The sequence below is a fragment of the Ursus maritimus genome, unplaced genomic scaffold (assembly GCF_017311325.1).
Source record: "Ursus maritimus isolate PB19 unplaced genomic scaffold, ASM1731132v1 scaffold_17, whole genome shotgun sequence".
NCBI lineage: Eukaryota > Metazoa > Chordata > Mammalia > Carnivora > Ursidae > Ursus > Ursus maritimus.
Genome location: NW_024424119.1, coordinates 54,605,493 through 54,617,874, shown reverse-complemented (window position 1 = coordinate 54,617,874; position 12,382 = coordinate 54,605,493). Strand labels below are relative to the sequence as shown.

Here is a 12,382-nt window from a genome sequence, read left to right as displayed (position 1 = left end):
AAGTCACCCATAGGGCTCACATTGGTTGCACACTACAGCTCTGTATGCCTGGAGCCTGGCCCAGAGCCTGCACTGAGTGGGCGCCTGGTGAATACTGAATGAAGGGAGAAAGGAGTGGAGGGACAGACAGAGGGACACAGGCCAGGGCCAAGGTCAGGCTGGAGGCGGCAAGGGCCGCAGTGGCCGGCAGGACAGTTGTGATGTGTGCTCTCATGCCTGGGCGGCAGGCCACGGGCAGGAGTGGTTGAATCCCCCAGATTCTGGTGATTCCCACCCCAAGAAAGGGCTCTAGTATGTTGGGGGTCAGACAACCAGAGCAGAGCCAGGGCCTTCGCTGGGAGGCCCCGACCACGGCTGGGTAGGCTATGAGCACCCCAGAAATAGGGCAACAATGTCCCAGCCTGCACCCAAGAAGCCAGACCCGGGAACGCCGAGGACACTGGCCAAAGGGCAGCCATGTCTTTCTGTCCCCTGCCCCCACCTACCCAGGCCCCTGGGTAGCACGTCTGGGAAGGGCTAATGGTCAGAGGGGGGGCCGTGCCCCTGCATCTGGCATGAGCCCACGGTCTGTCCATGAGCAAGAGGGGCACCACCCACCCCGACACTCAGGTGCACTCCGTCCCTGTCCATGGAAACTTCCAGAACTCCATACCCTGCCCTCCCCCCACCCAGGGACATTAGCTCCTAGCACCCACCCCGAGGCGAGGGCAGCATCTTACCTTAATCTGAGGGGCCAGTGAGTAGCAGGTGAGCTCAAAACGGACCTGGTCATTTCCCTGAAACAGGAACAGGGGGTGGTCAGGAGCCGTAGAACAGAGGCGGGGTGGGGGCGGGGGGACAGGCAGCACCTCATGACTGCTGACCACCTGCTTGGGGGCTGCTCAGGGCAGGCCCACTGCATGGTTCCCTTCTCACTCTGACCTCAAAGCCCTCCGAGGTGTGTACTATTGGCAGCCTGTTTTAACGACGAAAGTCGGTCTTCCTCGCAGAGAAAACCCCAGGTCCTGCCGTCCAGGCACAGTCAGGATGGGAAGGCAGGACCCCGAGTGCAGAGCCGGGAGGCGGGGGTGCTCGGCTGTGCGGGACAGGATGCTCCTGTGCCCGGCGGTGAGCGCCACAACCTCTGTGCGCGCCGTGCTGGGTGACGCGGGTGTGGGGGCGTGTGGGGGGGTGTGGGGTGTGCACGTGTATGGGCGGGCATGCGACAGGACGGGGACGCCCGCGTTTGGGGACACGGCAGGGCACGCACACGTATCGTCCTGTATGTGTGCACGTCAGGGGGGCGCGTGTGTGCGAGGCTGGGGGTCTGGCCCTGCAGAGACCCCGATCCTTCTCCAGGCAGTGCCCAGCTGCCCACCCCTCGGCCTCTTCCTCAAGCTTTCCTCTCTGCCTGGCCCCCTCCGCCCCAATCCAGAGATCGAGTCCCGGGCTCAGGCTCCGTGGTGCTTGGACTCCTCGTGTCCATAAAATTGGGACTCCTGTTGCCTGGGCGAGCCTCAGTTTCCCCATCTACAAGCGCCACTTGGCAGGGAATGGGTGGAACCAGGTACCACTGAGGGCCCTTTGCTCCTCGGCTCTGCTCTGTACAGACAGGAAACGGAGGTCCCGACAGAAGGACTGGTTCAAGGGCCCCCACCAGCCCGCGACGGCTGCCCTGCCTCTGTGCCCGCGTCCTCCGCTAGAAAATGAGGACCCGTCTGACCCTCGGCGCGCTGACGACGGGGAGGAGGAAGAGGAGGCCGCAGACACGGTGGCTGCCAGCATCCTGCCTGCTTCCCATCAGCGCGGCCCCTGGAGGGGGGACTTAAGCTGTGGAAATAACAGAGGGACCTTTCGCCTACTGTGAAAACTGCACGGGCCCAGCGAGGCGGCGGCGGGAATGACATGTTATTTTCCAGAGGCTTGTCAGGCGGCGCGGAAATGCAGGTCTCAGCCCCGCTCGGCGGCGGAGCCAGGAGCAGAGAGGGGCTGCGACGGCCCCCCTCCCGGGCCTCTGGGGGCCGTGAGCTGTGCCAAACCCGCCACCCCACTCGCCTGCCGACCTAGCCCCGTCGTGGGCACCCACTCTGCGCTCGCTGTTGCAGGGGAGAGCCACCTGGGGCCAGTAGGGTATTTACCCCTGCTTTGCCGATGACGAGAGCAAGGCTCAGAGAAGTGATGTCACTTGCCCGGGGTCACACAGCCAACAGACACTTCTGGCCTAAGAGCTCACATTCAGGTGACTGGCTTGAGCTCCAGGCTTAAACTCATTGAAGCCTTACAGCTGACAGCAGCCCCCCCCCCCGAAGAAGGTTCTATTATTATCCCCACCTTACAGATGGGGAAACTGAGGCACAGGCAGTAACGCTTGCCCAGGGACCCCGTGGCCAGCCCGGTTCCTGGAGCAATGGCAGCTACAATAAACGGTAGATCTATTTTAGATTTGTCTAGTACACGGTGTTGCATATCCCGGTGATTCTCCCCCCGCGGCTTCACGTCCCCCTAGTACAATGGCAGCTTGTGCCTCCTTGGACAGGCCTGCCGGGCTGGTGTCTGCCCATGCAGACCCACATGGGGACACCCATCTGTTCCAGAGTCAGAGACCCTCCCGGAAGCCAAACAGGTTCCCTTGGTTCAAACTCTGTCCCAGATTAAGAGCCAAGGTGGGCCCAGTCCTTCCTCCCCCTAACCCCACGACCCTCGGCACCAACTCAACGCTCCCTGGAGCGGGAGCGGGGGTACAGCTGTCCTCCACACCATGTGTGTCCACGCGCTGATACACGTGCGGGCGTGTGTAAGTGTGGGTGCAGTGTCCACGGGGACCGCCCATCTGTTCCTGGGCTAACCATACAGATGGCACCATTTACAAAACTGCTCCCCATACCCCTGCCCGAGTCTGGCTCATATTTCCAGGCCCTTCTTCCAAAACTGGGGGGAGGAGGCCCTGGAAGGGCCACCTCAGCTTCTGTGCGGCTCTCTGGTCGGGAGGGAACAGGGCGGGGCATGGAGGGTGGACCCCAGCTCGAGCTCTGTAGCCCGTGCTGCCCGGCTGGGCCCCGGGAGGGACGCTGCCTCCCACCTCCAGGCCTTTGCAAGGGCTGTTCCTGCGGCCTGGGGTGCCCGTCCCCCTTGGTGTCACCGGCTAACTCTTGCTCCCTCTGTGTTCTGCCCCCTGCTGGGTTAGGGCTCCTAAGTCCCTGGGAGCCTCCCCATGCCCATCCTGTGCCAGCGACCACACGCATGGAGGAGGCCAGTGCTGGATAAATATTCGGGGAGTGAATGAACACACGTGTGAACGCGACCTCCGGGAGGCTGGAATGAGGGCCCCTGAGGCCCTGGTTCCCCCCGTCAGTGACTGCAAGAGCCCAGTAGCTGAGTTTCTACATGGCCACAGCTTCAGGACTGGCCACGCTGGAATCTCCCCATCTGCGGGGGGAGGCCCTGCAGTCTAAGGCCCCAGCTTTCTCTGCATTGTGAACCCCCCGCAAAAAACTGCCAAGCGTTCCCTGCCGTCTCTCTCTGGGCTAGCCAGCCCAACCCCACGTGGCCGCAGGTCTTCCATCCGAGGCCACAAGCCTCCCGCACCTGCCCCTGAGGCCCACCTCCTGAAGCGTAAAGTCACACACGCCTGTCCCCGGCCCCCAGGCTGCAAGCCACGGCAGGCCACTGGCCCCTCTCTCCCCACCTGCCTGCCTCAAACTGTATTTCTCTGAACCCCTCCCCAGGCCTGCCTGGATGTCCCTCTTTGCTTCCCTCAGTTCCAGGAAATTGTCTTCCGAGACTTCGGGGGGGCTTCCCCAGGTTCTGTAAATTGGGGAAACTAAGGCACAGAAGTGCGCCTTGCCCATCAACCCCAGCAGAGATGGCAGATCCAGGGTAGCACTGCGCCCTTCCCTTCCCCTACCCCTCCCCTCCCATGGCCTTCCAACCTTTAGTCCTGGAGGCCACAGAACCTCTGGAGAGGGCGTTCTTTTCAGAACTGAGTCCTGCAGACCCCGATACGGACCAGAGGACCCTGGGGGGAGGTGGCCTTTCCAGCTGCTTTTCTGTGGTCAGCAACCCAAGGCCTCAAATCCAAGCCTCTGGTGCCCTCTTGTGGCCAAAAGGAGCAGCTCACACCGCTGCAGGTGGCTACTGACCGCATCGGCCGGGCTAGCTCGTGTCTCCCCAGACCCTTGGATCTCCCAACCCAGGGCCAGACCCACCACATGCACGCATTCACTCCACCAGCCCCGAATGCCACCCATCCTCAGTCCTGGGGCTACCACTGGAGGTACTCCTTCCGGGCAGAACACTTCCAGAATCCTGATCTGGCCTCAGCTCAGACATCTCCTGGAACGGGTTGCTCACTGCTCAGCCCATCTCAACATGGGCAGATGAGACGGCTTGGAAGCTTCTTTGTTCTGAACTGAAGCTTGTTCTCACTGACCCTCTGCCCGCAGGAGCCCCCAGTATAGGTCTGTTCACCGGATGACTAGGGCACTCCCAGTTTCGAGTGAGTTGAGCATTCCCGGCATGCCAGGCCCCTGCTGAGCACATAGGCAATTATCCTACTCATTGCTCCCAAACTGCCCCATGAGCTAGTTCTCCTTCGTTCCCATTTTACAGACAAGGAAATGAAGTCTCAGGGGGTGAAGTCACACAGCCCGAAAGCAGGGGACCCAGGATCTGAACACAGCTGCATGGGCCCTAAGCCCTGAGTCCTGAACTTCTGGGTTCTCCTACACCCTGTCCTACACTCTCAAGTGGAAGACGACACGCACTTCCCCGTCCAAACAGCCAGGCCCGTCATCCTGCTCAAAATGCGCTCACGACCAGGACCGTCGGCGAGCGCTCGGGCTGCAGGTCCGGGTGAGAAACTCTCGGCAGCTCCCTTCTTCCATAGAAGCCCACCATCTCAGTCCAGAACAATCCCCAACACACCACCGGGGGAGTCGCTGGCCGCCCCCATCCAGCCCTGACCGTGCTGCTCGGGCCCCATGCTCCCAGGCGGGCAGTTGTTCAGGGCTCCTTGCTTCCAGCCTTTGCACAGACAGATCCCTGTGCCGGCACACCCTTCCCACACCCTACCACCCATTCACCCGCGCTCAGGCTGCAGGGCCACTGTCCGTAGATCAGCCCCCCTCCCCTGCCCGCTGCCCCCACGGCTCCCAGGCACTGCCCCTCCCGCCGCCTTGTCATGCATCCACTCTCCTCTCCCTGAGGACGGGGGGAGCCCAAGAGGTCCCGCACCGTTGCTGGACCCAGCTCGTGTCCAACCCTTTCTAGAGGCCCAGGAGAAGCTTGCTGACCTAGGGCCCAACAAATGGATGAACACGTGAGCTTTCAAAGACATGAACCAGGGTCACCCTGGTTTGCAAGGCCACCCTCCAGGCACATCTTTGTCCTAATAGAGGCAGCAAGTGTTTCTACATCACAGAGGGCCAGAGCCTGCTCCGCCTGCCCCCCTCCACTGCCCCAACCAGCCTGGGCAGTAGGGGGGCCTGGGTCAGGTTAGCACGAGGGTTCCGGTAAGGTAGTGAGCTCCCTGGCACTGGGAGGTGTGCAGTCTGCTGATGGTGGGGTTGTTAGGGAGCCAAGTCCTGGACTGGGCTATTGGGTTGGTGTCCAGTAACATTGAGAGCCCAAGGCTACAGTCTTTATAACATTGCCCAAGAGCTGCGAACATTGCAGTCTGGTTTCTGGAGCACGGTCCCCTGTGGGACAGCGTGCTGAGGGCTCTCCTGCCTTGTCCCCCCACCATGACCCTCCCTCAGTCTGCACTGTCCGAGCAGGGGCTGGAAACCGGGGGTGTGTCATGGGTTGAGTTGTGTCCCCCGCAGAAGAGATGAAGTCCCAGCTCCCAGGAGCTGAGAATGTGACCTTATTTGGAATTAGGGTCTTTATAGAGGTGATGGAGTTGGGTGGAGGTCACTAGAGTGGGCCCTAATCCCCAGATGGCTGGTGTTCTTGTAACAGGGAGGGATTTGGACACAGAACCAGACATGCCCAGAGGCAGAGGAGGGACGATGAGCGGACAGAAGACTGCTCATGGAACATCAGAGTGTCGCGTCTACAAGGGTGCAGCTGTCCCTACAGAAGCCCGGAGAGGCCCGGAATGACGCCTTCCTAGCCCCTTCAGAGGGAGTGCGGCCCTGCCCACACCTTGGCCCCAGAACTGTGAGACAATCCAAGTCCGTGGCTCGAGCCACCCAGGGTGTGGTGCGGTGCTGGGACAGTCCCCGCAGATTTAGACAGGGCTCCCCCCTGCCCCTCCCCACCCCCGTTTTGCAAATGAAGAATCCAAGGCTGGGGGAGGGGAAGGGCCTCCCTAAGGGCCACACAGCAGGGATCCACCCCACTTTGCTAACTGGGGTTTCTGACCCTTTCCACCACGTCGCATGGCAACCTGTGGTCTGTGACCTGGGCTGGGGGCAGATGTCCCTGAGCCTCCGTGTCAAGTCTGCCAAAGTGCTCCCCCTGGAGGCGGAACCTGCACACGGAACCCACAGCTCACAGCCGTGACCACTCCCAGATCCCCGCTCCTACGGATCCTGTTCCTCCCACTCAGACCTACCGGCAGTCTGTCCCCTGAGCGCCTGACTCTCCTGGGGGCAAAACATGCACCTGCTCCCCGGCTGCCTGAGTCCCCTTCACAGTCCCCCTGCCCCCTCCTCCGCTGCCCTGCCCTCCCCAGCACCGTCCACCTGTTGCCTCACCTTTCCTGTGGCGCCATGAGACACATACTTGGCTCCCTCCCGCTGCGCAATCTCCACTTGTTTGCGGGCGATGCAGGGCCTGGCCAGAGAGGTGCCCAGGAGGTAGCGGTCCTCGTACAGTGCGCTGGACTGGATGGCGGGCCAGATGAACTCCTCCACAAACTCCTTGCTGACGTCCTCGATGAACACCTACAGGGAGAGGAGCCACAGGTGGCAGGGAGGCTTGGCAAGGGTGGGGCCCAGCCAGAGGACAGAGCCCCAGGGGCCTGCATCTACAGCAGACACGACTAATGGATCCTGTAGTAGACATCACTAATCAATCCCAGCACACAGTGCTATTACTCCCCTCCCGCACTCATGGCAGACATCACTAATCAATCCTGATGCACCATCTAGCTGAAACTGCTTATGGTTAAGGCTTATTTGCCTTTTTCACTAAGTTGACATTCACACCGAGTTTGCAAAAGCAATGATGGGTGGAGGGACTGGCCACTCAGCACGGATCCGTGCAGAGACACAGCCACCGTGTTCCTGACACCTCCCTTCCACAGGGACAATTTCCCTTGAGAAGCGTCTTGAAGCCGTAAAAATGATGACTTTTGATGAATCTCAAGCCCAGATGGCAAAATACACACGAAACACTTCTGTTGAATTCCCAAGCGAGTTACAAGCTGAACTAGCCCCTTTTTTCATAGAACATCATTTTGACTTGAACGAATGATGGACAAATTATGGTCTTTCAGACTTGAGCATGTGGCCCACAGTTTCACAAAAACGAAGTGACCTGTCACTTCAGGGAGAACTGAGTATTTGTTGCCAATGATAAAATTCGGGCTTTCCAGTTAAAATCAGAATTATGGACAACTTGCATCTGACAGCTTGCTAATATTTCTGACAAATGTGATGTTTTGGTATTTTATAATGAAACAGCAACATTTGGGAGACGTACATGAACTCAATGAAACAATAGTTTTCAAATGACCAATGCATGACGTCACACAATCTTGCATGGTGAAAAAAATCCACCCAAAGTGCAAGATGGACCAGCGGATTTTAATGCATGAAAAATTCCTTGTCTAGTTTCAGTTTCCCCGTTGCACTAATCTTGAAGAAACGACCCCTTGTCGACTTTTGGTGCAGTATCCAAGAACACCCCCAACTCTCTGAAAAGACTATTAAAATAGTCCTCTCTTGGGGCGCCTGGGTGGCTCACTCGGTTGTGTCCGACTTTTGGTTTCGACTCAGGTCATGATCTCGGGGTCCTGGGATCAAGCCCCATGTTGGGCTCTGTGCTCCGCGAGAAGTCCTCTTGAGATTCTCTCTCCCTCTCCCGCTGCCCCTCCCCCCCCCCACGCACCCATGCTCTCTTTCTCTCAAATGAATCTTAAAAAAAGAAAAATGCCTCTCTCTTCCAGGGCTACATTCATGAGGCCATGTTTTTTCCTAACGCAAACCAAAACAACACGTCACAAAATGGATGGAAACACAGCTACAAGAATCCACCTGCCGTCTGTTAAACCAGACATTAAAGGGATTTAAAAAATGTAACAAAATGCTACTTTTACCAGCAAGTCTTGTTTTGGAAATAGTTACTTTTCTGAGGTAAAAATGTCACTTATGTTAACCTATAAGGTGTTTAATATTATTCTTTTAAAATGGGTTAATAGGGAGGCCTGGGGGGCTCAGTCGGTTAAGCGTCTGCCTTGGGCTCAGGTCATGATCCCAGGGTCCTGGGATCGAGTCATGCATCGGGGCTCCCTGCTCAGTGGGGAGTCTGCTTCTCCCTCTCCCTGCTGCTCCCCCTGCTTGTGTGCCCTCTCTCATTCTCTCTCTCTCTCTGGCAAATAAATAAGCTCTTTAAAAAAATAATAAAATGGGTTAATATTTTTAAAATTTCAGCTTTTATTTATACTGTGAGGATCTCAATAGACATAATCCACAAAACTCTACGGGGCACTCAGCCATTTTCAAGATTGTAAAGGGGTCACGGGATTCTCTGTATTATTTTTGCAACTTCCTGTGAGCCCATAATTATTTTCAAATAAAATCAGTTTTAAAAAAATGAAGCAAAGAATGAAAGAAAAGGAAAATTAAAAGAAAAGCAATGGGGACCACACCCTGATGGGATGGGCGAGAAATTCCAATTCCAAACAAATACATAAAAGTGTGCGGGAGCCTGAGGGCACAAGGTTAAGAATCACTGGTCTAGAGAAATGAACTAAGGCCAAATCTTTACACGAAAGCCCAACTCATGTGAGAGCCCAACCCATTTCCAACATTCAAGTGTTCTTACAGTACTTTCTAGGCTCCTGCTCAGAAAACTCCTCTCCTCTCTGAGGCTCAGGGACTCCTGACCAAGGAGGGACATCCAGTTTTAGGCGCATGGCCAGGGATGGGATGTGGGACTCATTCAATCATTGTAAGGTGCTAACGGAGCTCCTACTACGTGCCAGGCTCCTTTTTAGGTTCTGAGAAGCCCACAGAAGCGCCCTGTAGAGGGGACCAGGTCTGACCAAGCAGGTGGGCTGATGGCCTTTCACACCACCCCTGTTATGTCCCCTGCCCATTCGCCCAAGCGAAGGGGTGAGGGTGCCAGGGACGTCCCCATACACGGTGAGCCTATGTGAGAAGGGACCACGTTGGCTCTGTTCGCCATCTGGGCTCCGCACCCAGCAGAGGGACTGCCCGCCACACGATTGGATGCTCCATCAATGCACTGAACTCAACTGGAATTTTCTGATTCTGCTGAATGGGTGGAAGGATGGACAGAGGTAAAAGAGGACTAGGCAGGTAGGCGGATAAAGAATGATGAAAGGATGGGTGGATGGATAGATGGATGAGTGGATGGAGAGTTGATGGGTGGAGGATGGATGGATGGATGGATGAGTGGATGGGTGGACGATGGATGGATGGATGGATGGATGGATGGATGAGTGGATGGATGGAGGATGGATGGATGGATGGGGGTACAGGAGGGTAGAAGAGGAATGGGCAGGTAGGTTGATGAAGGATGATGACAGGATGGGTGGATGGATGGACAGATGAATGGAGGGACGGGGGATAAAAGAGGGATGGGCAGACGGATGGATGTGAGAGGAAGATGGATGAGCATGTGGGTTATGAGTTGGTGGGGGGCAGGGAAGAGTGGCTAGGGAGGGTAGGGAGATGATGGCGTCCACACTCCTGGAAACAGAAGGAATCGAACTCATACTCTTGGAAGCAAGAGGACCAACTGGAAGGGGTGCAGACGACAAGGAACTCTGGGACAGCAATGCCCACTGTTGCCCCCACATGTCAGAATCCCACTCCCAGCCCTAAACCCTGCCTCCACTTGGTACCTTTTTGGCCCCAAGCTTCATTGCCTTCTTCCTGGCTTCTTCAAAGTCTTCCTTCTGGCCGATGTTGGCCTGAGAAGCAGAAGCAGAGAGGCGTCATCAGCCAGCGGCATAAAGGAGAGTGGGGGAAGAGTTTCAGCCCCCCTGGGCAGACACTGTCCAAATGGAGGTGCTTTCCGTTTGAGGGGGCCAAGGTCAGTTAGGAAGAGAAAGGCACAAAGCCGGGTCTGGAGAAGCTGGAATGCTTCCAGGAGTCGACACTTGGCCCTGCCTGGGTGTGCTAGGAAGCAGTTTCTATGGGTCAGAGCACTAGGCGGGCCTGGCCCTGTGCACTGGGCTGCTGGAACCTGGCATTGGCTGTCACTGCCTTGAAGTTTTCAGGCTTCCCTTCAACCCATCTCTCTCTTCCTGAAAACTCCCCCAAAGCCAGTACCGAGGTCGCCATGTCAGAAAGTGCGCAACCCCCAGGGGATTTCCACAGCCAAGCACAGCAACTTGACCATCCCAAGGCATCTGGGTGGGCAGGAGGCCGTCCCTGCTATTGGAGTCCGACTTCTGTGACAGCCCCCTCTGGACACCAGTGTGTTTTCTGCTGGCTGCACTCTGGCCTACTGCCCAGACTTCGACCCTGCGTTCTGCTCACCAGACTCTGGAATCTTCCCAGAGCCCAGCTGCAGGTGTTTTCTGAGGTCACTCAGCTTTTAAATCTGCCTAGCGGTAGCCGGGCTTCTGGACCGCCCCACTGTGCTGCCATCAGCAAGATGAACACACCCTGGGGTCCCTGCATGCCCCAAAGCTGCGACTCTCAATTGCCAGGGGGCTGTGAGCAAGGCGCTTCCCCTCCCTGGGCCTCACTCTCCCCACCCGAGTAACAAGGGGACTGCGCTATCAGGGATAGTGACTTGAACTGCAATCCAATCACTCCTGGCAACAGCTGAACTTTTGTCTCCGCAGGGTACCACCCTCACTTCCTCCCGAACTCTTGCCAAAGAAGGGAACTCCTGCTCACTGTAGGGACAGGCCCAGGATCCAAGCCCAGATGATCAGAACCCTTCGTGACACAGCCATAGTAACCAATGCTTGGCAGGCAGTGGCTCAGGCCATGAGAATACTCCTGGGCCCTCCCGTCAGAGCCTCTGCAGGAAGCCCTCCTTTCTCTGGGAGAGCCAGGCTACAATGACATGAGCCTTGCCTGTCCTGTGGAGAGGCCAAGAATGAAGCCAAATAGAGATGGAGACAGAGCTGGACAAGCACCTGGATCCAGCCTTGCCTGAAGCTGTCAAAGCCCGGATGTCTCAGTTACACAAGCCAAGAACTATCTTGCTTTTTTGTTTGTTTGTTTGTTTTGCTCAAATTGGTAGAGGTTAGATTTTTAGAATTTGCACTCAGGAGTCCCGAATACATGGAGAAGGATTCAGAAGCTATATCCAGTTAGTTCATTGGAAGAGAAGCCGGCTTGATCAGGGAGGGGGGAGTGGCATCCCCCATAACCTATTATCTACCTGTGACCTGTTTGCCACCCTAGAACTAGGTGGTCTCCAAGGGCTCCGCCAGCTCAGCCACTGCAGGATTCTATAATCTTTGCAGAATTATTAGGGGCTGACAAGGGACTTCCATAAATGGGAAGAGTGTGTGCCTTTCACGGTCTTCACAGGCCCGTGGTCCCGTGCAGGCAGGCTGGCCGAGTTGCACCGCCAAGCTCATTTCTGGCTTTCCCCCCCTCTGGTCACCCACAGAGAGCTGGCCCCTTCCGTGCTCAGCAGGTCACCCCAGACCTGGGAACACCACGGATGTTCATCTGACAGAGGAAGAAAGGGAGGCGGAATGACAAATGTGTGTCTACATTTCAGGGCAGGCTTAGGGAGGGGACGCTGGGCTTGGGTGAGTGACCGCGAGCACGTGGGCAGCGGGACAAACAGGTAGAAAGACGGACGCACTGAGCGCCTCCTTACCAGGTAGGCAATGACGTCATAGCCTTGTTCCTTCAGCCACACAAGAATGCAGGAGGTGTCCAGGCCGCCACTATAGGCCAGAACCACGGAGCCTTTGCTGGACATCCTGTCTTGGGGGGGGCGGTCGGTGAGGAAGGACAGTGACGCAGAGCCAGCCCATCCCAACCCCCCAGCCCCTACAAACAGCCCCCACCTTGGCCTTGGGCAGCCTCATCCTCCAGACAAGCTGCCACTGGGGGGTTGTGAACAAGATGTTCACCTGCCATCAAGGCCAGCCGAGGAGCTGTTCCTTCCCGAAGCCTCATCCCCCGCCACCCCCACCCCACGGACCCCACCACTGCACGCACACACCCCCACGCATGCAGGGTCCTGGGAATACCGACAGCAGCCTGGGGCTGACGGGGTGGGGGCACACGAG

The 12,382-nt window shown here is 57.2% G+C and overlaps 1 protein-coding gene across 2 annotated transcripts in view; it reads right to left on the bottom strand.

The window, feature by feature from the left end:
* The window catches only part of ASS1 (argininosuccinate synthase 1), a 51,449-nt gene that overhangs the window by 32,953 nt on the left and 6,114 nt on the right, over window positions 1-12,382 (bottom strand). The window contains exons 3-6 of one of the 2 annotated variants that reach the window (XM_040632071.1): window positions 11,965-12,074; window positions 10,016-10,084; window positions 6,678-6,866; window positions 720-776 (exon numbers count right to left, since the gene is read on the bottom strand). In XM_040632071.1, coding sequence (XP_040488005.1) covers window positions 720-776; window positions 6,678-6,866; window positions 10,016-10,084; window positions 11,965-12,069 — 420 coding nt within the window. In that variant the 5' untranslated portion in view covers window positions 12,070-12,074. The remainder of the gene's footprint in view (window positions 1-719; window positions 777-6,677; window positions 6,867-10,015; window positions 10,085-11,964; window positions 12,075-12,382) is intronic. The other variant, XM_040632072.1, reaches the window with a different exon arrangement.